Genomic DNA, 25,931 nt, shown 5'->3' with positions numbered 1-25,931 from the left:
CATCGGCAAACTCACCTTCTGCATAATGTTGACAAATCGGCGTCACTGCTCATCCATCAATACAGCCACCACACATTACTGAACGCTAAAAGCAGCTATAAATAGATTTGTTGTCCCGAAATATGACATTAATTAAACAGCGGGGATTAAATAGTGATTGTAACACTTCGATCTAATGGGTAGAAGTGGAAGCATTCAATTGAAAATAGACCTGAATTCAAAATGTCATTAAATACAAATCTATTAAAAGTACCCAAACCTAAATTGCACATTCATTGTGCTGTGCAAATATATTATTGGTTTAATATGAACACAGGTTCATTAAGTGGAGCTCCTTTATAAGGTTCTAGGTAATATACTGTATACTTAATGCACAGTTCATCGCTAAAGATATCTAAAAAACAAACAACAACTAAAAGACTAATGTATGCATCTCACCTGAAACAATACATTTTACATGAACAAAACATACTTTATACTCCATGAAGTTCACAAATTTGCTCTAAACAGCTCTAATAGAGAGGATTTGCTCTAAACAGTAGCACAGACAAATTCATCCAAAACAAAAATCAAACTCAGCAAACTCAGTTTATGTGTTTCATTTATTGCTGAAAACACAAAACTTTACCCTGTCTTCAACTTTAGTGCTTTAGTCTGCAGCAATTTCAAAGACAACATCCTTCATTTGCTCACACACACACGCGCATTCATCATGGCACAGTCTTTCAGTACAGCTTTACATATTGCAACAGGTCATAACATTATATTCACATATAAATAAGCAGGTATTTCCACTTGGCAGATATTTAAAAGTGAACATGTAACATGAAAGCAAATACTATTAAAAGGTCCCCAGATTATTTAGACTATTTGACTTTTCGGTTTATATGATTACACTGACAGACAGGTTTCTGCTTCTTCTTTACATAAGGGCTCGTGACAGATCAACACAATTAATCTCTTTGACAACACAGACAAAAGAACACTTGTATAACGAGTGCACGTCAGTATCGCTTTTCTCTTTTGAGAAAGCTTCATGGTAAAATATTTACTCTTACTTGCATCACTTGCTGCTTTGAAAACGTTAATTATAAATAACTAAAATATCACGTTTTCTTTACAGTACAACCTTCACATTCAGGTCTTCATAGGTCCAACACAATTATTGCTGAGAATAAAATTAAAATAGTAAAAATTTAGGCTAAAACATGTCAGTGGACATGGAACAACACCCTTTTCTCATCCATTTGGTTTGCGTTAAAGGAGTGTTCAATATTAAATTAAATGTTTTTGAAGACAGGAAAAAAGGTTTAGTAAATAAACAGTGCAGTTTACAGTCGACTTTGGAGTGCTGTTAACATCCCGAGTACCTCCAGGTGCTTTAGTGATGGATTATGAGCATTTGTAGTGGTAAGGTAACGAGGGAAGGGCTGATGGGTTCAGGTCCCGCACGATCTTGTTGAGGCTGGAGATCTTCTCCTCCAGCAGGTAGTTCTTCTTCTCCGCAATTTTGTGCCGCTGGTCGGTGACCTCCAGAGCCTCCAGCAGCTGGGCTCTCTCAGCGTACAGGTCTTTGATCACCACGTCTGCTCGGCCATTCTTGCGAATCTGGAAAAAGTCAGAGAAATGAGATGACAAAGGCTTTGATGAAATCCATTGGTAATACAGTATATAATATCATGTTGCCGAACGAAAAACAGTCAGACAGGTATTATCAACTAGTGTCAGCTTGTTGCAACATACCAGTGTGTCCGCTATAGAAGATGCATCTACAATCATTTAAAAACTTTCAGTACTGAATTATTCACTTCCAACTTTAAATTATCCAATTTAGGATGTAGCACATTAGTTGTAAATCTTAGATAACAAAAATGAAGGGTTTCCTTGCAAGCATTTTTATTACATAAAGGCCTTAATTGTTTTGGTCAGCATTATGTACCCTTTCTTTTGGATGGATGTGTTGTGTTGTTTTGTTCTTTTTCTGAAGTGTTGCTGATCGAAAACAAACTCAAACATAAGGGAACGCAAAAGTTCAACTTTTTTCTCCTTGTGAAATATTCTGATAATTTCTCTAGGTTTCAGGTTTTTTTTGACTAGTCTACATATTTGATGAGGATGATTTTGATGTGTTAATCGTCTCAGGAGATTCGAGATTTGGTTTGTCGTTTTCCACCATGACTCTGATACCTGTTGTGTCTTCTACGAGAAAACAGTTCCATGATTGAAGTAGTTTTGAAAATGATTAAAAACTGTTTATAGAAAAATCATTAAATTTAGGTCCGATGGATAAGAGCTTTTTGGACTGACCTGATCGTTCAGCTGAGCAACCTTCTCTCTGAGCAGCAGCTTGATGTTGTGCAGCGACAGTTCAATTTCCTTCATGCGTTCCTCCATATTCTGCATCTTCCTCTTCCTGTCATCCTGGTGACAAGACAATGAATGATACCATCAAACAGCTGCAAATGCAAGAAAATGGTAATGAAAGTTGAATTACCTTGGCCTTTGAGCTGGTGTAGTCAGAAACAACATACAGACCAAATTCTTGTGAGCTAGGTGCTTTATTTTCTCTCAGTTTCTGCATTAAATGAAGTCTAGTACATTTCTACAGGAGAGGACAACACACTGAAAAAATAAATAAAATATAAATAGGTATAAAATTATGCCATGTATTCCGGATACCTCTACAAAAAATAATTTAATGCATAAATAAAATAAACCCGAACATGATTCTACTAAAATAAATAAAACAAATAAAATACACGAGTCGATACATGGTGCAAAAAAAGAAAAAAGAAAAAAGACTCACTACCTGACTCAAAATCAAAACACAGATAGACAGTAATAGATATGACACATTATACTGATGACCCACTACTGGGGATAAACAATGATTTGGCTCACGTGGAATTTCTATAAATAAATACCAGATAAACATTCAAAAGTAAATAGTGGTGGTGCGACATGTTTGAAACAAAACCCAGAAAGTAGTGATTCACTTTGGTTGTGCAGCAGCAACACAAAACAGACCCAGAACACAAACATTAACGTGGACAGGTAGCTTGAAGAAACATTCATCCAAGTTTAGTGTCAAATTAGAAATACAGGCATAAACGAGAAGAGACGAACAGTGAAAACTTGGTACCTTTGTTAAGAAATCTCTAGATAACTGAGACAGGAGGACACAGAGGAGTAACATCACCTGACAACAACAACAGGCTGAAAACGCTTGATTGTTAGAAAAGGCTCAGAAGGCTGTCAGGCACTAACCCCGCCTCAACGATAACACTCCTTGATGATCATAAGGCAAACAAGATTTTTAGCCTCTGAGGAAAGATTTATCTGTATACCCTGTCTTTAAACAATAGTAAAATGGTACAAGTACATTCCCAGAAAAAACACCCTGTAGTCAAGATTAAAAAGTGTCAAGATACAACATTGTAGTCCGTATATATGTCGAACTTCTCAATGGGAATGTCATTTTAATCCCATGGGGAAAACACCGGGAAGTCTTTTCTGTGTTTTCCTGCCACCTAGCAGCGGGAAAATACAATTACACATTCATGCCCTTTGAAATCAGGCACCACATTTGTTCAATCTCCTATAAGGACGGCGTTATTATGTGCTTTAGAGTCGGATCTTTGCTCCAAACAAAGCAGAGGAAGAGCAGAATATGAAAAGGAGCAGTCTTGGAGGTAAAAAAAAAAGAGAAGAAAAGTAGAGAAGCAGGAAAAAGGCGCTGGTGTTACAATCCACCGATCCGCCGGTAGCTGTCTGCGTGAGCCGCCCGCTGCTCCACCATCGGCCCCTGGAGAGAAAAAGGCAGGTAGGTACACTTCACCAGAGCTCTGCCCGCTCCTCTAAACCTAAACACCTACACAGCGTGGCTCACTTATAACAGGTGGGGTGTGATGAATAAATAAAGATGATGGCTTATGGGATTTCAAAATGAAATCATGACAATACAGACAAAATCGACAACCATGAAATTGTGAATTATTTTTCAATATTTTGTCTGTGTTTATTCATATTTCAAGTATTTCTTATTTGTTCATTTAATACTGACCACTTCAGGTCTCCACAGATTAACTCAAATAATTTTAATTAATAACTGATGTTCACTGATGATGTGGTGAACTAAGAGGTGAGTCGGCCAGTCGGCAATCAGTAAATCAGCAATCAGCACCTACACACATTTGAGATCCCACTTCATATTACAGTAGTGTATACTATACATTTATACCAAATATTTATGCCAGTTTGTTTGGGAAGACTGTATAATAACTACACACTATTAAGCGTTAGTTAAGCAATAAATAAATAATTTGCTTTATAAATGACGAATCAAGCATTTAATAATTAACTAATGCTCAGCTTTCTTCCCCTAACAAAAATAACTACAGCGGATCAAACATCTTCTGTAAGATCATAGTTGTTAAAAGTTTTATGAGGTTGATATATTGTGCTGCTGGATGTAGTGGGTTGAAGTTAACTGGGTGAATGTATAGTATACACTATGATTGTATTAACTGGGAGCCCAATTCCTTCCACTACATTCATGTAACCTTGTGAAATGACACAAGAAATAGGTCAATGGGCTTCAGTGACACCATCAGTGGGATGAATCCATATAGAGATAAAAAGGGGGCGAGCTACATCTACCAGTTGAAAAGAGAGAGAGAGAGAACGAGAGAGAGAGGGGGGTTTGACGAGCATGAGGTGACAAATGTAGAACAGTCACCAGGACCACACCCAGAGGATCACACCACTGACACGGTTTCAGTCCCGAGATGGCAAATTAAATAAAGAAAAAGAAGACACACACACGCACTACAAACTAAATACCAAACCCAAAAAACAAACACTACCCACACCACATAAGGAGATGAAGACACCAAAACAAACCACACAGTGTTCAAACAAAATAAGGAAATGAAAAATAAAAATGAGGATTAACACAACTAAATGACACTCAGCTCAGGTGTTTGGAAAACTTTTGCTTTTAAAGTTATGCAGTAATAATTTACGTTTATGTTTTTCTTTACATTTAGTAACCCTCAAAGCAAATAAAATAATATAGAAAACATTTTCAGCACCTGAATTAAGTGATTTATTTGTGTGGACACACTTTTTACACCAAAGTGACAGAAAAAAAGCGTGTGTGTATTTCTATTTTATTTCCCATTATATCCCAATAACATGTCCAACCTGAGATGTAGCTCATAGTTTTCCCTCTTATGGGATTTGATGATGAACTCATGATTATTATGAAAACAAATAATCATGATGTGACAAAAGAAAAGAATGGCAGCGACAGAAAAATGGCTGATAATGAATATAATACCAAACCCTGCAACAAGGGAACGGTTCTAGCTGTAGCTCAGTCATTTTGTCTGACATTGGTCAAATATACTCAGGTATATTTGCCCAGGTCTGCTATCAGGGAAGGTTGAGGTTGTACTGTACCTGCATGTTGTCTGGATCTTCGCCTCGATGCTGTCCTCTGGGCACCCGGCGAGGGGACGGAGGCAGAAGTCCAACAAACTGAGCCTGGAAGGACTGAATGAAGTCATGAACCGTGAGTCAGGGAACATAAACTCAATAGCTACATGTTCAAGATTAACTTCCATTAAAATAATAGAAATTTAAGAAGAGAAGAGGGCAAACATTTGGTATCATGATGATGTACCTCAAGCAGCTGTGTGGACAGTCGAGCCATTTGTGTCTTGAGCGCCTCGTTTTCTTGCTGAAGGCTCTCCAGCTGTGTGCGTCCTTGTCCTGCTTCACAGTCCTGAAACCAGTGTACACAGGACGGCACATGGTCAACATGTTTAGGAAAAATAATTGATCAGGAACGCATCAAAAGGTGAACTGGTTAGATTTACAACCGTTTGTTTTGTTTTTTTTACCTTGGTCAGTTCCTTCTGTGCCTGGAGCTCCTGCTTCAGGGAGGAGTTCTCCTGCTCCAGGGCCGTCACCAGGGACGACTGATCTTGCTGTTTGTGCTGCTTCAGAGACACGATGGTGGCATCGAGCTGACGGACCTGCAGCAGAAAACGATGGCTTGCAGTTTAGTGACAGGGAGAGACGCATGCAGGTCTTTAAGATTAATCTGAGTTTACCGCAGGGCTCGGCTCAGCTCACCTTCTCTCTGGACTGCATGAGGTCTCCTTCGATGTTGCACACTTGTGCCTGGAGCCTCTCGTTTTCCTGCTTCAGCAGATGCTGCTCTTGTCCGATGAGCCGAGACATCTCATCCCTGTACAGCTTCTTGCTCTGACTCTGCAGACCACTGGAGTGCAAGGCCATCTCTAAAACATGGTTCTGTGATAAACAAAGGCACAGGGTCAAGTCTGCTGAACCAAACAAATTTGATTTGATAGCGATTATACACTTATACAAATACATATATTCATGGGTAATATATTCAGATTTTGCAAATAAATCTTGCCAATTATTACACACTGGACCTTTAAAAACAAAATAATATTACAAATATATTCGGTCACAGCAAACAAAATATGAATTCAATGAGTGTAATAAAATATATGCATTAGAAATCTCTATCAGCAATGTATTAGGTATTGGAATTGTTTTTGGACGGGAACAGCCAGTTGGATTTGTAATCGAGTGTGTTAAATGACAAAGATGAGAAACCTCTTACTTTATCATTGGCGTTCTGCAGCTGTTTGTGCAGGACTGCAACTTCATGTTTGAGGGACTCCCGCTCCTTCTGCAAAACACGAACGTCCGTCTTTAGACGAGAACTTTGATGGTTCACAGCGTGAAGAGTGTCATCCACCGTCTTGACCTACAGTGGGAAAAGGAAACTCAGTAACTCAGGTTATAATATTGGACATTTGTAAAGTTTGATAAGGACATAACTTCTGTTCTGTGGCTACAATAACTCCTCACCTTCTCCTGAGCTTTCACCAGCTGGTTGCGGAGGCCTTGAGACTCCACATCCACACTCTTCCGCTCCTCCACCAGATTGGTGAACTGATTCTCCATAGAGTCCAACTTGGCCGCCTTAAAACAAGAAGACCACCGCAGCTCAGTCTATTACAGGAGTTTCTTCTTGTACCTTCATCAGCACCGGTGTTTGGGTGAATTTTAACTTAGATTCAGTGGAATATCTTATGAATCACATGCCATTAATACTTATTCCTTGTGTCTGCTGTGCTGTGATGGGGATTGATGTGAAATCCAATTAACAGTCATTTCTCACCTTCTCTTTGAGTTCAGACAGCTGCTGTGACAGCTGGATGTTCCTCTCCTCCAGCTGTGCGGTGTCGTCCAGAGCCTTGGTCAGCTCTGCCTCCAGAGCAGACACACAAGCTGCCAGCTAACACAAAACAGCCACTGATTAACTACTCACCACAACACAACACAGCAGCGCCATGACGACCATCAATCTTTAAACACTGTTTACCTTGTTTTTCTCCTCGGCGGGAAACGCCTCCCTCCTCTCGTTTTCTTTCATCAGCTCCACGAGCTGCTCTCGTAGATTCTCCATATCAGCAATATTTTGGGCATTTTTCTCTGACAGCATCCCGTTCTCGTCCTCCAGCTGCTGACTCTGCAAGCGCAACTCTGAAATCTGCAGCGGAGGAAATAAATTATAACTTCATGACCTCCTTCTGAATGAGCAGCAAACTGTTTAACAAACTTAATTGATCAAGTTACATGTAAAGTACCTGCTTCCGGAGATTTTCTGCTGCCTTTTGAGCCGTACTCTTCTCTTTTTTCAAGTGCTCCAAAGTTTGCCTTAGATTTAATTATTGAAGAAAATGTCAGTTTACATGACAGCAAATGACGCACTGAGATGGGTAATTGAAAATAATATATATATTTTTTCTTACATCAACTCAGCCTCTTTCAAGTCCTCCTCCTTCAAAGCAGCGATCTTTTGCTTGAGGACGAGGTTTTCTTCTGCAAGACGACCGGCCTCAGATCTACACAAAGTCAGAAAATCCACAGAAGACGTGATTAGAAAACATCAAAGCAAGAAATGCGTTGCTACATGTTAATCAAAAGCCAAACGTCATTAAAACACATTTTTTTTGCTTTTCTACTGGTGATCTACAAGGTTCAAAGCAGCACAAGTCAAGATCTGTTGCATCACACAAGGGTTTAGGAGCAAAGAGGTAGGGACCAACAACAACAGCACTATTGTTGTGCTTGGGAACAACAACTGGATTGCTCCTAAAAACATCAAAGCACCAAAGAGCTGGGACAACGAGACGCCACAGGAGACATGGGAGGACGGGGTCCTAGTTTCTCTCCACGTTACCTATGGGCCTGTGTTGTTTGGTTTAATGTCTGCGACTTGTCCTGGAGCTCTGAGACGGCTCGGCGCAGTTGGCTGTTCTGCTTCTCAAACTCCACGCAGCAGTCCTCGAGATCACTCACCGCCCGAGCCGTGAGCTGCATCTGAGTGGTCAGATCCTGAAGCTCCTCCTCCTCCTCCTCCTCTGCGGGGCTCTCGGTTCGCCCCGAGTCTGGATGCACGGCTGAGAGGAGTTCGTCCTGCCTCTCCAGCTCGCCAAACAGCTCCGACAGCTTGGTGTTTTCTTCCCTCATCCTGCTGATCTCGTCCACGAGGGAAATCTGCTGATCTTTGAAATCATTGAAAGTGTCCATCCTGCTCTCGAGGCTCCAGAGCCTCTTTTCAAGTTCACTGTTCTGGTCCTTCAGTTTGGTATTTTCACACAAGCAATCTTCGTACCGAATCTGAAGATCTGTCATCTTTAAGGCCTTGATCTCTAGCTCTCTGACGTGCTCCATTAACAGTATCATTCTGACTTTGAGGCTGTAGTTTTCCTCCAACACCTCGTGGCCAGCTTTGATCTTTTCACTGTTGTGAGCCAGAAGATTCTCCAGTATTTCCGTCTTCTGTTGAAGCAGAGAAATCTTCTCATGCAGGAGGACATTCTCCTCTGCGGCCGTGTTGTACAAAGACTGCAGTTTAAGGAGAGCGCCGTCCTGCTCCTCACGCACATCAGGTTCATCCAGGTGCTCCAGACAATCGTCCTTTATTTTGGTGGTTAAATGTTCACAGTCTGAGTCGGAATCTAATTCAGTTTCCTCTTTATGGTGGTTAGAGTTATTTGCTAAACAATTAACCTCAATATCCTCCAGAGCTACTTCACCAGGGTCTCCCGTCTCCTCCAGCACTGACGGTTCAACCACAGTCTCATGACATGGCTCGTCTTCATGGGAAAGGCCTCTAGAGTCGAGAGCTGGTGCAGCTTGAGGTTTGAACTCCTCCTCACATGATTCAAGAGCTGCTTTGTTCTCACCATCTGCTGCATCCTCATCAGCGTCCACACCTTCAAGCTCCTCCGGCGATGAGACCGCAGATTCGTTTTTGTTTTCAACATCGTTCAAGTTTGATTCTTCGTCGCAGAGCCCGGTTTCTGGGGAACAGCAGCTGACATGAGGGTCGTCCTCTTTTTCGGCTTCTTCGGGGAACGATTCTCCAGTTTGGCAGTCGGAAACAGCACCAGCATTGTTTTCACATCCCTCACCAAGATCACCGGCGTCTTCAGTGTTGTCCTCAGTCTCTGCAGTTTGATCGTCTTCCTCTCTGCCATCATCTTCATCATCATTGGAGGCAGAGCCCTCTTGGTCACATTCATGATCATTGTTTTCACTTTCACTGATGCAGATTTCAGGTGCCAAACTTGTTTCCTCTTCCTCACCATTCAATGAAACACATTCCTCTGCGTTTTGCTCCTCCTCCTCTGTCGGTGCATTCAAGTCATCGGATTCCTCTGTTTCTTCTTTCTCGGTATTTTCTATTGAGGCCAAAACCTGACTGAGTTCCGTCTCTAGCTCTTTAATTCTCTCTAAAAGCAGATCTCTCTCTGCTACAAGCTCTTCTCTGTCATTTTCATCAAGATTATCTTTCAACTTCTCATCAAGACTGGAAATGTGTTCCTGTAACTCGCTCCTCTCAAGATCAAAGTCGACTGCCGCCTGTTTAAGCAGCGTCTCCAGCTCCTCGATCTTCATCTTCAAATCGTCTCGCTCTGTTAACAGCTCAATCCTCTCCATGATCTGCCTCTCAGAAAGTACCTGCATCTCGGTGTGTTTCGCCTCGAGATCTGCCAGGTTGCTCAGGTGTTCTGCCCTCTCCTGTTTAAAATCCTCCACCGTTTGATTTAGCAGCAGCTCAGCATGAAGAGCTCTGTTCTCAGACTGAGCCAGAAGCTCGTCTTTGGTTTGCAGGCTCTCCTGAAGACGGTTATGGAGGTCGTTCAGCTGCTTACTGAGCTCTATCTCTTTAGTCTGGGCTGCGCTGATGAAGTCGTCCAGTTCGTTCTGCAGCTGCTTGTTCTTTGTCCTCAGTTCGTCCAGTTCTTCCTTGTGTATACTTCCAAGCTCATGTTGTTTTTCTGTCCACTGCTGATTCAGGTTCTCTCTTTCCTGCTCCATGGTCTCCTCCATTATTCTTCTTTGCTCTTCAGCAGCCTCCAGAGCCGTCTGTAACTGCGCCTCCCAGTGGAGCTTCTGCTCGACGTGGCTTTCGGAAATTGCCTTCAGCTCGCTTTGGTAGTGCTGCTCGAGTTTCAAAACATCGGCCTGGAAACGCACCGCAACAGACTCTTGATCACCTGAGAAACGATCCTCCACTTCTTTGATTCTTTGGCTGAAGCTGACCTCGATCTCCCTCCTGTGCATGGTTATTCAGTGATGTTACAGCAACAGTCTTGTTACAGTAACAGTATTATTATGAACACATTTTAGCAATACCATCCAGAAGAAATAAAGTCATCGTATATCTTGTTGTATCTATGTTTATTGATAAGATATCATGTGTTAAGTAGAGAACTTGTGTTCAGCTGCAGGTTGTCACTCATTAATTTGCATCAGGACATAACAAACTGTTTCAAGTCTGTATGTTAACTAGCTTCATATTTACCATACACCTGTGAGAAAGATCAACTGTCTCATGTAATGTCATGTGACAATAAAGCAAACAAATTTCACTTTTAGATGTTTCTTTGATATATAAAATAGAGAATAAAATGTCTTACCTCTCCTGAGCGATGTCGTCTCGTAGCTTGTCCAGCAGGCTGCTCAGTGCGTCCCTCTCCTCCGTGTGCTTTGCCGTCAGCTCCTTCACGGCCTCTCGGTGGCTCTCCTCCAGACGAGCCTTCTCTTCTGCCATTAAATTCTCTAACCTCTTCTCCTCCTCCTCTTTCTCAGTCTCGAGCTTCTCCCTCTCCTCATTCAACCTGTCCTGGAGCATCCCTTCATAATCCTCCTCCAGCTGCAGTCTCTCCTGTTCCCACTCTTCCTTCATCTTTTTCTCCCTCTGCTCAAACTGCTCTTGTAACTGCGATCTCTCCTGAAGTATTCTTTCGAGTAACGCTTCTTCGTGACGCTCCTGAAGCTCAGCTTGTTCGCTCTCCCACTCCTCTCTGAGCTTGCTCTCCTTCTCCTCTTGTTCCTTGACCAGTTTCAACATCTCTTCCTCCAGCAACACCTGCAGAGACTCGTTGTTCTGCTCATCCAGCTGAGCCCTCTCTTTCTCCCACTGCTCTGTGAGTCCCTGCACAATCTCATCCCGCTCCTCCTCGAACCTCAGCCTTGCCTCCTCTACTTTAGCTTCCAATTCAGCCTCATGGTTTTGTTGCAACAGTTCCTTCTCCCTCTCGTACTCCTCCACCAAGCTCTTCTCCATCTCAGCCTTTTCTTCCTGAAGCCTAGCTCTCTCCTCTTCCAGTCTGGCTTCAGAGAGTCCGACATGCTCCTCCTCTAGTTTCTTAATCTCATCGGCATGTTGTTTTTTCAGTTCCTCCATCTCAGCGTGAAGGTTTTCATCCGTCTCGGCCTGTTGTCCCTCGGCGGTCTTCAGCTGATCCTCCAGGTCCACGGCGTAAGTGTGGGCCTCCAGCAGCTGTTGTCTGAGGCTTCCCACTTCCTCCTCTTGCAGGTTTTTGAGCTCTTCTCTCTCCTCGGCCTGCTTCTCCTCCAGGCAGCTCCGCTCCAGCTCCGCCTGCTCTAGCTGGCTCTGGAGCTCCTCCGCCTGTGTGTGAGCGCTGGCCATCTCCTCCCTCAGAGCCTGGACCTCCTGCTGGAACTGGAGAGCCAAGGCAGTCTTCTGGCCTTCATGGGTCGCCCTCTGCTTTTCCACCATCTTATCAAATTCACAGATCTGTAGCAACAGAAAAAAAGTAGAGGAATTGTTAGCGACAATATTGCATTGATACGTTTATCCTTTTTTGATTACAGAATTCAGATATTTGTTAAATGTGAAATATATGGTATCTACATTTACCTTGCTCTCCAGTTGGTTTCGCAATTCCTCCATTTCCTGCAGGTGTTGCTCCTTGAGCTGCTCCAGCATCATCTCAGCCTCCAGGCTCATGCTGAATGGTTGAACCTCTTCTGAGCCGATGCCTGCAAAAGGTCAAATGACACGTTTAATGCAAAATATCCTTGTTTCATGAAATGTAGTTAGTGCAAGGGGTTCCCTGGAGATTTTATTTGAAGTATATGCAGTGTTAGTATTCATGCAGCCTACCTGGATCAGACTCCATACCAGGGCTTTTGCTTTCCAGCTCTTCAGAGAGAGGTTTATGGCAGGGCTGAAGAACTCGACCGAGACTGTGAAACTCCTGCAGCTCTGACTGTAGCTCATCAATACGATCCTGCAGCTCCTAGAAATAAAAAACAAAATAATACTGTGTTATTAATGAACAAAGATAATAATTCTATCTTTTTTCACGAACGTTGATTTTTCAGTTAATCTAAAACCCAGTTTGAACAGCAAACATAACATGGCTGTCACCATGTCTGCACAGACAGCCAAAGAAAAAGAAAACATTACCCTGCACTGAGCTTCATAGCCACTGCGCAGCTGTTTGATACGTTCCTCCTGGAGAAAGAAGTCTGCACTGCCAGGGTCCAAGTCTCCGAACTACAGGAAATGAGATACATACATAGACAAAGATCAACAAAGATTCAGAAAAAAAAGAAAAAGGTAAATGAAATGCATAGCTGCAGAATGATGGGGTACCTTTTCTTTCATTACGTTGTCCATACTTGTCTGGAGTTTTGCAATTTGACTCTGTGCCTCTACTAGTTTCTCGGTGTTGTCCAGCAGCTCCACTTCAAGACGTCTGTTTTCCTAGAGGACACGGAATAACAACATATGTTGACATAAATCATTTGGTATATCTGTTCGGATAAGCAGATGATAATGTATCCCCGTGTACCGACAGAAGTGAAACCATGACAAGAAATTGAGCTGAAACCATTTGCCGACTGAGTACCTTGCGCACTAATAAATAATACGGGAGCAAACAGACGTACTAAAAATACAAACATCACCAGTTAATCATGAAATCCTTCTGTTACCTTCATAGAAATGGAGAGGTGTTCCCTGAGAAAAGATTCATCCTCCCTGATCTTCTCGATCTCTGCCTCCAGTTCCTCTCGCTGCAGGCCCGCCTGCTGCTGGATCTGGTCCATCTCCTTCATCAGCTCTGATCGGACTGCTGCTAGCCTCTCTTTGTGCTCCTGCTCAAGCTTCCTGTAAACATTTATCCACAGAGAATACTGAACGTTAAGGCTTGGATATCTAATAGTACAACAGTCCAGACAGAAAGCACAGTGACAATACTATAATTCTGCCTACATTCACAAATGCCATTTTATTTTTGTCAGGAAATTAAATATAACAAACAATAAGTGTCCACCTAAATCCTTTTTATGGGAATACTGTCAAATGATAATTTATAAAACTAATTAAGATCAACTGCAGTCTCTGTAAAGGGACTGGACGAATAAAGTTGACAGTTATAATCCTTCAGCATTTTAATCCTTAAAATCCACCTCAGTAATGAGGCCCAGATGAGGGAGGGCAGACAGACAGAGAATAAAACAGAGGCACAATTAAATATATAAGAAACAGATCCACACATTTATTCAGGAGCACAGACAGGAGATTAATTGTTACCTGATCTTGAGGGTGTTCGTGTGCTCAATCGCAGAATGATGCTCATCCACCTCGGCAGCGAGCTGAGATTTCGACTTCTCAGCTTTTTCCAGGTCAGATTGGATTTTCTCCTTCTCCCTGAGTTCCTTGTCTACACGCTCTCTGACGGGACAAAAAAAACCCCCAAAAAACAGGCATAGGAATATTACTAATTTTTTTTCATTCTAATCTTTAATAATTGGAGATGTACTTACTAAATATAAACAAAGAGTATTACGTTCTGAATGAGCCGCATTACAGTGGTGACTCATACTCACATGAGATGTCTGATCTCAGCTTTGAAGCTCGCCAGTGCCGCTTGGTGAATCCCGTTCTTAGTGACGAGCAGCTCGTTTTCTAGTGCGATGGTGAGATCATTGAGACTCAGTTTGCCATCTAGGTCGAAATTTAAAGCCTGAAAAAAACAAACAAACATGCATTTATCTGCTTGGAGAATATTTCAGTAATTCTTTTTACTGATCACATTGCAGAATAAATAAAATCTTTTGACATTTCTTTCCAATGCTAATGAAGAATAACCAATAATGGCCAGTTATAATTAGACTAGGTATATTGCCGCACCTGCAAGATCTCAGTGCTGTTTTCAATGCCTTCGTCTATCCAGGCATCCAGGACGTATTCAACTGGAGTGAAACCGGTGCCGTCATCGAGGGTGGAGAAGAGACGCATGCCAATGGTGCTGGTCAGAACGGAGGGGGTGGCAATCCTACGGCCCCCCTCATCGAAGGGCTGCACGGGGGGAAAAAAACAACACAATTTAGCTTAAATCTAACTCCAGGTAACTTTTTCCTATCTTGGAATTTGTGCAACAATTTTTCGTGATGCTAAAACAAATAACAAACAGCTCAGCCAACTAACATACCTGAGTGGAGTGAAGTCGTTTGAGCTGTCTGTACGGTGTGGAGGCGGACGGTGTGGGGGGTTTGTTGTGGTTTACAACCCTGTATACGAACTCCTGAACGTTTATCTCTTCATCGCCAGTCAGACTCGCAAGCATGTCACTGCTCATCTGAAAAGTAACAATTCTTTAAGTCACAATATTTCCTGGAGGGACCAGGAAGTTGCTTTATACTGTAAATGTGTTTGAGTCAGTGATTTTAATAATTTGATTGCCTCATGGTGATTTGAAAGTTATTAAACCTGAAATTAAAGTTACGTTAGGCTGTAGCAATCAGTCAGTAATTGACAACTGTACTGAAAACAAGTTCATAATTGGACTTTTCTTTTATCCAGGGAAAAACTAAAACAACTATATTTCCGCCATAAGAAAATATGCAATCAAGAGTTTCTTAATTTAGACTCCAACAAACCTCCAGGCCCAGATGTTCACAGAGAGTGAGTAGTTCAGTGTGACTAGCACATCTGTCCCAGGGTATGGCCAACTCCTCGCAGGCTTCGCGCAGCCTCTCCTCTAAATGGGCCGACAGCGGACCGATGGATCCTCGAGGTGTGCTCGGCTCATCGGGGTTCCAGAGATGCATCTGACCTACACACAAGATTGAGAGGCTGTGATCATTTTGTGATGGACATCGACGGTGTGAAGGAAATCTTCTAAAAGTGAGGACGTACCTTCTGCCTCGTACTCCTCTGTGCTTGATTCGAGAGCATTCCAGCGCTGTTAAGACACAAAAAGGCACTGAAATTAATATCACAAAGAGCCTAAACAGTCCCCCTTTTTTTAGGTTAACAAGTTCTCTCCTGCAGTTTTGAACAATCAAAATACAGATACACATTTGTGCCAAAATTTACCACATCAACATATCCCACAGGCCTGATTTTCTCATGTGACAATCAGCTGTTTATGAGTTCAAACATGTTTTTAAATTAGGCAAAGGCTGAGTCGGTGCGAGAGGGGGGCTGGGTGTCTCACAAAAAGACACAAGAGAGCTTTTGTGATGGCACGGGTCCTCTGGGAGGGTCAGTGGGAAATCAGGAATGGCGGTGACAATGGTGGGAACAATGAAGAATATGCAATGGACAGACACACTTTTCTTTATTGGCCCCTTTTCAGACACTTCGTGCCAATGTGCAGCATAGAAAATACTGGGCTAGAATTAAAAACAAATTTATTTAGTCATTAGACACACAAGATTTAGTAATCTTTGAAAATGAAGATCGTAATCTTAGAAAATGAAGATTGTATCATCTCAAATGTCAGCTGAAGAACTTACTGATGAAAATCATGCAATGTGATCATGAAATAAGATTTTAAAGGGCTTTAAGGTGAGATTGTTCTGTTATTTTGGAAAATTGTATTTTTTGGAGGCTGAGAATAAAGAAGTATAAAACTCCAGTTTTTGTGTTTTTCAAAATGCAAAAAAAAAGAAAGAAAAAAGAAAAAGGAGGGTTTCTCTGGGTGTGACCCACTGCTCTCCAAACCAGCCTCAGCGCGGCCATCTATTGTTTGGGAAGCAAACAGTGAGGGAATGAAGAACAGATGGGATTCTGCGAGTGGCGTTTTGATGCATGGTGTATAGGCATCCAGAAGGGGGGTGGGGGTAGTGGGGCTCATTGTTCCTCTGTCACGGCCAAACTCCCTCCTCCTCCCTGAGCACCAAGCCTGCAGTCTCTGTGGCAGAGCACCCCTGACCCAGCCCCATCTGCTGGTCCCCGAGGCCGGACATTGTAGCATTGTTGCAACCTAGATTAGTCAATACCAAGACACGCTTCAGTTCAATGTCTCAAATAGAGTTTGTCTTGGCGCCGGGAGGCATCTGGGGTGGAGTCACAGACAACACGCACAATATTAAAACATTCATCCACATCGTAGCCTAACTGGCTGTCACTATATCTTTGGTATCAGTTGGAGACTTCTCCTGTTATTACACACTTTGCACTTCAACCTGGCATTAGTACGAAAAATGAGCTGTAATTCTTATCCTGACCTAGGCTGTATATAATATATATATATATATAGTAAAAACTAACATAGGGCTGCATATAACCATTATTTCAATGATTTATTAAACAATTGAGTTCAAAACCCAGATATTCAACTTGAAAGTAAATATAAAAAACAGAGGGAAACAACTAATCTCCACATTTCAGAAGCTGCTGATACTTTTTCTTGAGAAGTTACGCGACGCGTTAGGCGACTGATCATCCTTATGTCAAACTACCCTATAGTATGTCAGCAGTGAGAGCAGGATTATCCAAGAAAAGGATCTAGAAGATCAACCAGAGGAACCATGCAGAGACTTCAGCTGTGCATGGCTACGACTCTGAACTAATGCCAAATAAATTCTGTCACAACAAAACCTGTTGCATTGAAGCCACGGCCATCCTGTGGGGACTTTAGGAGGCATCTAAAGTCAATTAATTTTAAAGAAAATGTAGGACACCAGTGCAGATACTGACGACAAGAAACTCTACAACATGTGCCGGCCGCTCTTTTTATCTGCCGTAAACTCTGATCTGTCTGGACATGACGTAAACATCAATGTGCTGTTGCCTTGTCCACCACACCACCGCCAGCACATACACTCAGGGCATAGTTCAACGACACTCGACACATACAGAATCTCATCATGAAGCACTAAACTGACAGCGCTGCGTGACACTACATAAACATTGCGGGTACATCTTGATTACCCAAGGCTTATTAAACTCTAATTATGCTCACAGTCTTATTTACAGACAGTGCTGCATTGTTATGCAATAAACAGAGCTCTGTGAATCCTGTGTTGGAGTGTCTATATTACTTTTCAGGATCTGCCTTGCATGCCACTAAGCAGATTAGCTAAGAATAACGCCTCCCGTCAGTCTGCGGCTGCAGAGAAATCAGTACATGCAAGGACAGGGTGATAAGAACGGCATCCGAGTGTCTGGAGGTTCAGAACGGTGCTGGGAAAAACTCAGGACATCAGTCTAAGGCTTTTACCTCACGCTTCCTGGGAACAGCCGACTCATAGTTGTCCTCTCCCTCCACTGGGTTTGCATTGGTAACTTCAGAGAAGTCAGAAATAGGCTCTATTAACTCCGGCGTAGAGCGTCGACCGTAACGTTTACTGCCCTTCACAAACTTTGGTTGGATCTCTGGAGACTCTGAGGGGAAAGAATGACAAGAAATTTGTCAAGTCATGTGACACCTGCACGCAAACAAATATGTGGTTCACTGATAACATGTTTAAATAATTATTCTGCAGTTACGTTTTAGACACTTACAACCTTATTAATAACTCATAAGAATAGAGTTTACAACCTGTTTCACAGTCATAGCAGCTAAACAACCAAACAGTAGAGACAATATGTCCTTCTATGCAGCGCTTCCTTTGAGTATATAGCAATAATTTCTATTGGCATAAAGAGGCAGCAGAACATGAGTTCAATTACAATTAACCAATAAAAAAATAAAAGTTTGAGAGATTGAGCTACTTGAGGCTCCTTTTTTTTTCAAAACACACCCAAGCTAAACCTCAGAAGAAACCACATTTCAATGCTTTTTAAAAAAGAAATGGTGACACTCTGTTTGACACAAGAAAAAAAAAGTACTATGACTAATACTTGTTCAACCTTCATCAGCTGCTTCTCTAAAAGTAGCAACTTCTCAAAATGTGGTAACTACAGAATCTTTTACACCCACATGTTCCTATTTGTTTGCATGAAACAGAAACTACATGTCAACAATGGTTTCCAGGGAACTTGACACTGACAATTATCAACTTTGACATGATGAGTCAGACTTCGCATTATCTCCAAGTATCTTGGTCATTTACACAAAAAGATTGATCATGATATTCAATGACTTGAAAGCATCTTCTGAGAAACAGATTAGTATATAAGCCCTTGCTATGTTAGCTACACTGATAAAGTAACAAGCCATGTCTGTGGTCAAATCGTGACGCCGTGCACAGTTAAATTGTCAGCTAATTGGCTTTAGGTCCAATGCTTTTGGCTCTGTGCCTCTGTATGTAGATTTACAGCTGAATCAGCATGGGGGCTGTTCCACTTATTTAGCTTACAGAGTCACCTTCTCCGCTTGCATGACTCGGAAAAGGGATAAGGTTTCCCTGAAGTTCAATATCAAACTGATACTGACAATAAAACACTTGGTTTTTCCATTTGTCTTCAAAACACTTTCAATCTGGACTTCACCTGGTTTTTGCAAGGTCTCCTGTTCCTCTTGAGGTGGTTCGATGGTTGATGACAAAACCCGAATCAGTGCATTTTTGAATTGGTCAAAGTCAACCTGCAACAAACATCAAAACAGATTATGCATTAATGTATTGTCTCAAATAAAAGTGAGGCTTCATTGTATGAAAATGCAAACTATGCTTTATACGCAAAGTAAAAACAAGCAGAAGTTCTTGAAATTCCTAAGACTGAGTGTAATTCCCTGTGTGTTGGATGGAGGCTGGGCGTCCCTGGATGTCTGGGTGGAGGAGGGTTCGTCAGAGCTGGAGCAGCGAGGTCACACTTCAAGAATCAACAGCTGCTAACCCTGAGTATTGTGCTTTCGGAGGCTGGCGGCTGGCAGCTTTAGGTGGGGGTTTCTTCTTCGTTTTTGACTTTATTGTTGGATGCCGTGGGTAGGCAATCAGTTCACTGCCCCCTCTGCTAACATTTACCCCGCCCCACACACGCACCCGCCCATGCAAGACAATAGCCATCTGTCTGTGCACACGCTTATAGTCAAACAAAACTTGATGCAAAAAGTGTGGAGCAAGGCAGGTCGTGCAGTTCATCTCATCTTTCTTCTCGCAGATTAAAAACCGTGTGCTGCTGGATGTACACTGCATTTTATACAACGTGTTTAATTTGAGGTCCAATTATACACATCTGACCAGTGTCCTTGCTATTTCATACATCTTCACATGGAGTACCCTCAAACATATGCATCTGTGAATGGTGATTAGTCGGCTTGGTTGTCCTGACAACAGACACCTGGGACGAGGGCTGACAGGGGCACAATTTTCTCCTCAACAAGACGACTAACAAAGCACCAAAAAGGCTCGAGACACAAAGCCCCGAAAAGTGGAGTGGCTCACCGGCATCTGCCTAAATCAAAGGAAAACCTGATGCACAGTGAAGCCAAAAGGCCACAGCTCAGAAAAAGAGACAATTTGTCTCTCAAATACAAATTTCCTGAGAGATTTGCGCCGATTGGTGCACTCACACACACCACACAAATACAAAAGACATACTGTTTCAGCGCAGTAAACTCACCCTGGCAGTGAGGCGGTCCTGGTTTTGCAGCAGTATATTGAGAAGAGCCGGTGTGGCATCGTCCAGGTGTAGTGACAGGCAGAGGTCAGAGAGTTCCTCTGGGCACAGAGAGCCGCAGCCGCTGTTGTCGAAACTGTTAAAAACTTCTTTCAGGCGCTCCTCGTAGTGGTCCTGCTCTTGGGCGTCATCCATCCCACAGGACAGCACCCTGCCCTGAAACACACAGAAGGAAAATGCCTGTTTTGTAACCTCTTTCCATTGCATTTTAGCCGCAGCATTAGTTAGAATTCACCTTCACAGTTTCAACACAAACAATACAAATTTAAAAGGTCACTAAAGTCACAAAGATATCAAAATCTCTTCATTCTACATTTACAGTTTATCAAAAATACTCACAAACAGGGTGGAAACATCTATCTCAACAGGATGAGTTCCTAACAGCACCTTCATCTGAGTGTTGCTGAGCGACTGAGCCACCAACACACTGCGCCAGCGTCATTTGTGGCGAAGGCTTTGGCTAATCCAATTACAGTGATTAGACAATCAGGTGAATTGATAGGCACAACCAAGTCAAACAAGTCTGACACTGACCATGACTCTCTCAATAATAAGCAGCACTCCACCAGGAGTACATGACACTGTCATAATATGACAGGAAGATACAGCTTTTTGACACATTTCTGCTTTTTTAATAAATACTGTCAATGAATAATATAGAAAAACCTACAAAAGGATATTTGATTTTTTTTTTTTTTTTTTTGTAAAATAAAAACCATTATTTTGTAAGTTCGTAATGATAAAAAACAATATTACGAGCTACACACTACTACAACTAATTTTAAAGACCGGGACAAAGGCAACATAGTGGCAGTGAACCAAGTGGAACAAGCAGCCTGGGACTAATTGAGATGGTTACACCAGAGCTTTGTGCCAATAATTACTGGCTGGTAGCATCAGTTACAGAGGGAGAAAGTTTTTGTTGTTTTTATTGGGATGCATCATTTCAGTAAGTGAGGAGACAAAGAGGAGGAGGCAAACGGCCCCAAACTGAAATCTAGAGCTGGACACAACAATGAAACGACATTTCTCACAAGACAATAACAGAAACACAAACAATAAATCTTGGTGGTATGAGAGACGAATGTGAGAGGTCATCATGGGTCAATAAAACATTAAATGGTGTAACGGCCTTTAGCAATGACATAACTAATAGACAGAACAGCCCAGATCAGCCACCTGAAGCTTAGGGGAAGTCCGAACTCATGACTGCAAATAGCAGCAAAGAGCTGAACAGAATATATATAGCATTCATCTACTTCTATTTTTACGCTTTTGATATGTTTGCCACGGAGTTGAACAATTCCTTTAATAAAAACATTAATACACAATATGGAAGTGCTGGGAATATTTGGCACCCAATAGTGTTATTTTAGTTTCTTGATTTCAACTAATTATGAAACCCTTTTCTTTTTCTTCAATTTTAAATGCTGTCCTTGAAAACTTTTATGTGCTTTACTATAAATGCTTTTCATGGTAATTCCTATATTTTCTGCTCACCTTTAACAGAAACATTGCATAAATGCTCTGCCTAGACCTATCTTTAAAATTAGAGTATACAGCTATATTTAATGAGTTGAAATTCCCATTCTGAGCCTATATGTCTACACAAAGAGCACCCGCCTGACCCCGCTGCTTTTCCAGCTGCTCTCGCAGGAGATCATCAAGCGCTCGGCCAGGTGTCCCCCACACCCACCCAGACTTGGGGTACCCATTCACCCCAGACAATAGGCTGTCCACAAAAACCAAATCAGTATTCTGCATCTGCACATTTGAGCAGCTTATGAAATGAGAGAAGACCCCGGTTCAGCAGGATGGAAACTTGTCCAAAGCTTTTGCAAGTGTGCAAAAAAAAAAAAACCCAACATTATCAGGACATAATCAATAAAAATGCAGAACAGATCCGTCCTGGACACGTTTCAGGCTTTTCACTAAATCAGATTGTCTCCATGCTCTTTGCTCATGTTGTCACAGTGAGATAGTTTGCTTCCTGCAAGCAGCAGCCGCCTGAGCCAATTATCCCAGTAGCCCTCCTGCTCAGCCCAGTCACAGTGGTTGGCGGTGGCCGTGGGTCGACAGCTGCTGAGGCCAGAGAATCAGGCCCGTCCAGGTCACAAGAAGGAGGTTAATCCTCACACCCTTCCAGCATTCACTAGTACTAACGTGACGGATAATTATTAATTATCGCCAGCAGGTGTCAAGGAGAAAAGTGAAGATTTCAAAACTTTCCCTCTGCACCATCAGCCTGCTGAAACACTGATACTTCAGATCAACTATGGAACAAAGATGCTCCCTGTAGGCTATTTATAGGACTGAGAGTACATTAATCAATACTTTCTCCAAGAGGAATTAGAGGGCAACTATTTTGATAGAATTTAATGGATCATGATATTCAATGACTTGAAAGCATCTTCTGAGAAACAGATAAGTAGTCATACAAAACAAAACTGAAGATGTCACCATGGACAGTGTGGTCTGATTTGGTGATTTACCATCATTATATGCTATCACTAATCACTGTCCATAAAAATTAGCCTAATGAAAATAATCCCAGCAATTACCTGAAAATCACTGCTCCCACCCACATCAAACAACAACCCTAACATTAATGACTAACCATGATTGGTACTGTAGTAATTTGATGTGAGGTGTCATTTTACTTTAGATGCTGTTTGGGTTTGTGGTGTAATGATGAAGAGACTCTGAGGCGCTGCACCCTCAGGTCCAGGTGGAGCCGGCCCGCGCCCTATAGGCTTCTGTGCTCATGGTGGCGGCCATCCTACTCCGAGCCAGTGCCAGCGCCTCACCCAGACTGCATTTCCTGTTCTTTACTGTATGTATCCACCATTTCTCCTGACTTGATGGCATCCAGTTGCTATGTTTTATGCAGGCCCGCTGCACCATACACCCAACTTCACCTGTGCTCTGTCATTGGCTGGACAAAACACACCAACTCCTTGCTCAGAAACGTCCCGACTACACCAAAACATCAAAATGCAGGCAGCTCTACGGCAGGAGCTCTGCAGACACAGTCACTACCACACATGAGTAGAAACCCATGGGTGATGATGAAGCAGGATTTCTTTAAAAGTCTATTTTGATCCTACAGACTCTACCTTTAACATCTCCTTACATCAATTTATGGGAATATGCACATAAGCAACATTATTTTCAAATGCATTATATGTCTTGTTTTGAATTCATATGCTATGTTAGTTCTTTTTGTATGTATGTTTTTTGTTTGCATATGAAACACCAGGAAATGTTGCAGTTGCATTACTGGCAGTGGCAGCCAATGGTTATCTGAGTAAGGGAATAAATTGATTTGTAAATCAAAAAACATTAAGTTTGGTCAGACTGAATGAAAACTGTATGATGTAGCCTATAGACCACAGAAGCTGGGAGGCAATAGAGTCTCAAATGACTCATTTCCCGATCAATAAATCCTGGTTGGATGATCATTTTCACAGTAGCTACTGCACAGTCATGATGTCCACCATGGTGTCTTACTTCAGGATGTGAAAACTAATGTATCCGGTGTTTTAGTTCAAAATGAACCATCATCTTAGTCAGTTTTCTTACAAACTTTATCAGCGTCAGAGACTCTACAGTTACAAAAAAAAAAGTTACGTTTAAATCAGAGAAAATGGGTCGAAAATGACAAGAAAACGTGAATAGTTTTTTTTTTTCTTACCAGTTTCTTAATGTTTACACTGTTAACGGTCATCTTAGAAATTACACCGCTCTGCTCCACTGACTCACTGACCGAGCCTGAAGCTCACGGAGTCAGTTATGAGCGGGTTTAATAGCATTAGCCAGCTGTGAAGTAGTTTATGTAGCTTAACGAATCAGAGGGGATATTCACCGGGGCTGTGCTGCTGCTGCTGCTGCTGCTAACCGAGCTAATTTAATGTCCTCCGGCGGCGTGGAGGAATTTAACGGTGTGTTGCTGGGTTGGTCGCGAGCAGTCGAATCTGGAATTACCGTTAACCGACTCCATAGCAACATCTTTGGTTAAAAACGGTAGAAAAAAAAAATAAAGGAGGATGCACCCAGTAAAACGACTATTTATTTAAGAAAAAAAAAAACACTCACCGGAGTCTCCGAACTTGGCTTATTTCCTTTTTTCCACAGTTGAAAACGTGTTGATAATCCGCGAGGTGCCAAACAAACTTTTTTTTGTTTTTTGTTTTACAACATTTCTCCCGTTCGTTGGCGCGTGGTGGTTCCCCGCTGCAGGTAAAAGAGCCTCCGCGCGTAAAAAACAAAACAAAAAGAAACCGAGGGCAGTTGCAAGTAATTTGACTTGAGTGAGGCTGGTTAGAGACACGTTATTTCCACCTCAGCAGCAGAGAGAGTGTTGTTTCCTCAGGTTGTGAGAGCCGCTTTGTGTCCTCGGATGCATCCTCCGCCTCCTCTCCTTCTCCTCCTCCACCGATAGCGGATTTTGAAAAGCGGCTGGAAGAGGAAGGGGCGGTGACCGGGAGAGCTGCGACCGCCTGACTGGTCACAGCCCGGCCCCCTGTGGACCCAGCTCACACCGGGGTTAATACAAAACTTCCCTGCCTACTTTCTTCTTGTTATTTCATTGTATTATTATATCATGTGACTGCTGAGTAACTTGTAACTTTAAAAGCATAGAGAGAACAGCTGCACAATGCAAAACAACAACAAACAAAAAACATACATTGTTGATATGATAAGATATACAATGTTGGCTTTAATGGTCATTTTTGCTTTTCATTTTCACTTTATAGCCTAATATAAAATTGAGTATGTGAGTTCTGTTAGGTCGGGCCCTGTAGGCCAGCTACAATCTTGTCCCTGCAATTTGCATATTGCACCTGGTTATATTATGATTTCTATTACAGTACATTGTGATTAGATTATGCAGCCCAGGGAGCTTTTTCTGATTTAACCTGTTGCCTGGTTGAACTAGAAAGACCCACTCATCCCTGTAATTAGGTAGGCCTACCTCTGTTTCACATGTTGCACAAACAAAATAGGCCTACCAGTAGGCCTATGTAGTTTACTGTGTCAGTGCACAGTGTGTAGCCTACACTCTATACAAAAGGCAGTTTGCACATGGTTCACAATTTGACAACATAGTCTACATAAAACAGGAATTATTATCATTATGCAGGTAACAATAAAAACCAAACAATTATATTATAACAACTGTAGGTCACAATGTGTAACAAACATCAAACCATGGTGTGCATGAAAAGACAAGGATGCTTGTTCGGTGTTGAGTTCTTTTATACAATCTAATAAACCTCCCAGATGAATAATGTACAAAGATGATAACAGTTTTTCTTGTAAATAAAACAAAATTCACCCACTTCCACAGTCAATTTGAGTGTACCGAACTAACCACACAGTGTTTTCTACTATGTACTCAAACATTATAGCCTAAGAAAGTGTCATCTCCATCTCTCGTTCTTAGGTTTGGATCAGTGATAATGAACTTTACCTGACCTAGATATGGCCTGCAGGGAGCTGTGCAGAAACATCAATCAAGTGACTATGTACATTTGCTCAGCTGCACTACTTGTGTGTTTTAAGGTAATTTCATGCTCTGTTTACACTTTAGGCACCACCCAGAGCCTTTGATGATGCTGCTATTTGGTTTTACTTTGTTTGTTTTTTAAATCCATATTCAGAGATAGATCTGTAACTCTTTCTTGTATTGTATGCAGCT

The 25,931-nt window shown here is 42.0% G+C and overlaps 1 protein-coding gene across 9 annotated transcripts; it reads right to left on the bottom strand.

Annotated features, from left to right (window-relative positions):
* Positions 1–584: 584 nt before the first annotated feature.
* On the bottom strand, positions 585–24,761 carry nin (ninein (GSK3B interacting protein)). 9 transcript variants are annotated; one of them, XM_085767257.1, is made up of 29 exons: positions 24,326–24,756; positions 20,174–20,386; positions 19,103–19,196; positions 17,889–18,052; positions 15,578–15,623; positions 15,319–15,494; positions 14,871–15,017; positions 14,570–14,737; positions 14,266–14,402; positions 13,970–14,110; positions 13,369–13,543; positions 13,028–13,138; positions 12,839–12,928; positions 12,533–12,668; positions 12,287–12,408; positions 11,040–12,163; positions 8,291–10,675; positions 7,860–7,952; positions 7,695–7,764; positions 7,430–7,597; positions 7,226–7,342; positions 6,913–7,026; positions 6,662–6,808; positions 6,142–6,321; positions 5,907–6,041; positions 5,687–5,788; positions 5,464–5,556; positions 2,308–2,421; positions 585–1,608 (listed from the first exon to the last, which is right to left on the bottom strand). In XM_085767257.1, the coding sequence occupies exons 2-29, from the start codon at positions 20,363–20,365 to the stop codon at positions 1,393–1,395; spliced, it is 6,957 nt and encodes a 2,318-aa protein (XP_085623383.1). In that variant the 5' UTR covers positions 20,366–20,386; positions 24,326–24,756; the 3' UTR covers positions 585–1,392. The 9 variants fall into 9 exon arrangements, with proteins under 9 accessions (XP_085623383.1, XP_085623382.1, XP_085623384.1 ...); XM_085767256.1 differs by lacking the exon at positions 24,326–24,756 and adding an exon at positions 20,570–20,688; XM_085767258.1 differs by lacking the exon at positions 24,326–24,756 and adding an exon at positions 20,570–20,688 and having other exon boundaries at positions 6,662–6,730.
* Between the last annotated feature and the right edge of the window lie 1,170 nt (positions 24,762–25,931).

This window comes from Trachurus japonicus, chromosome 22 (genome assembly GCF_045865225.1).
Source record: "Trachurus japonicus isolate A0001 chromosome 22, Traja_1.0".
In the NCBI taxonomy this organism is placed as follows: Eukaryota; Metazoa; Chordata; class Actinopteri; order Carangiformes; family Carangidae; genus Trachurus; species Trachurus japonicus.
The sequence above is the reverse complement of the archived record's forward strand: the minus strand, read 5'-3'. Positions and strand labels throughout refer to the sequence as shown.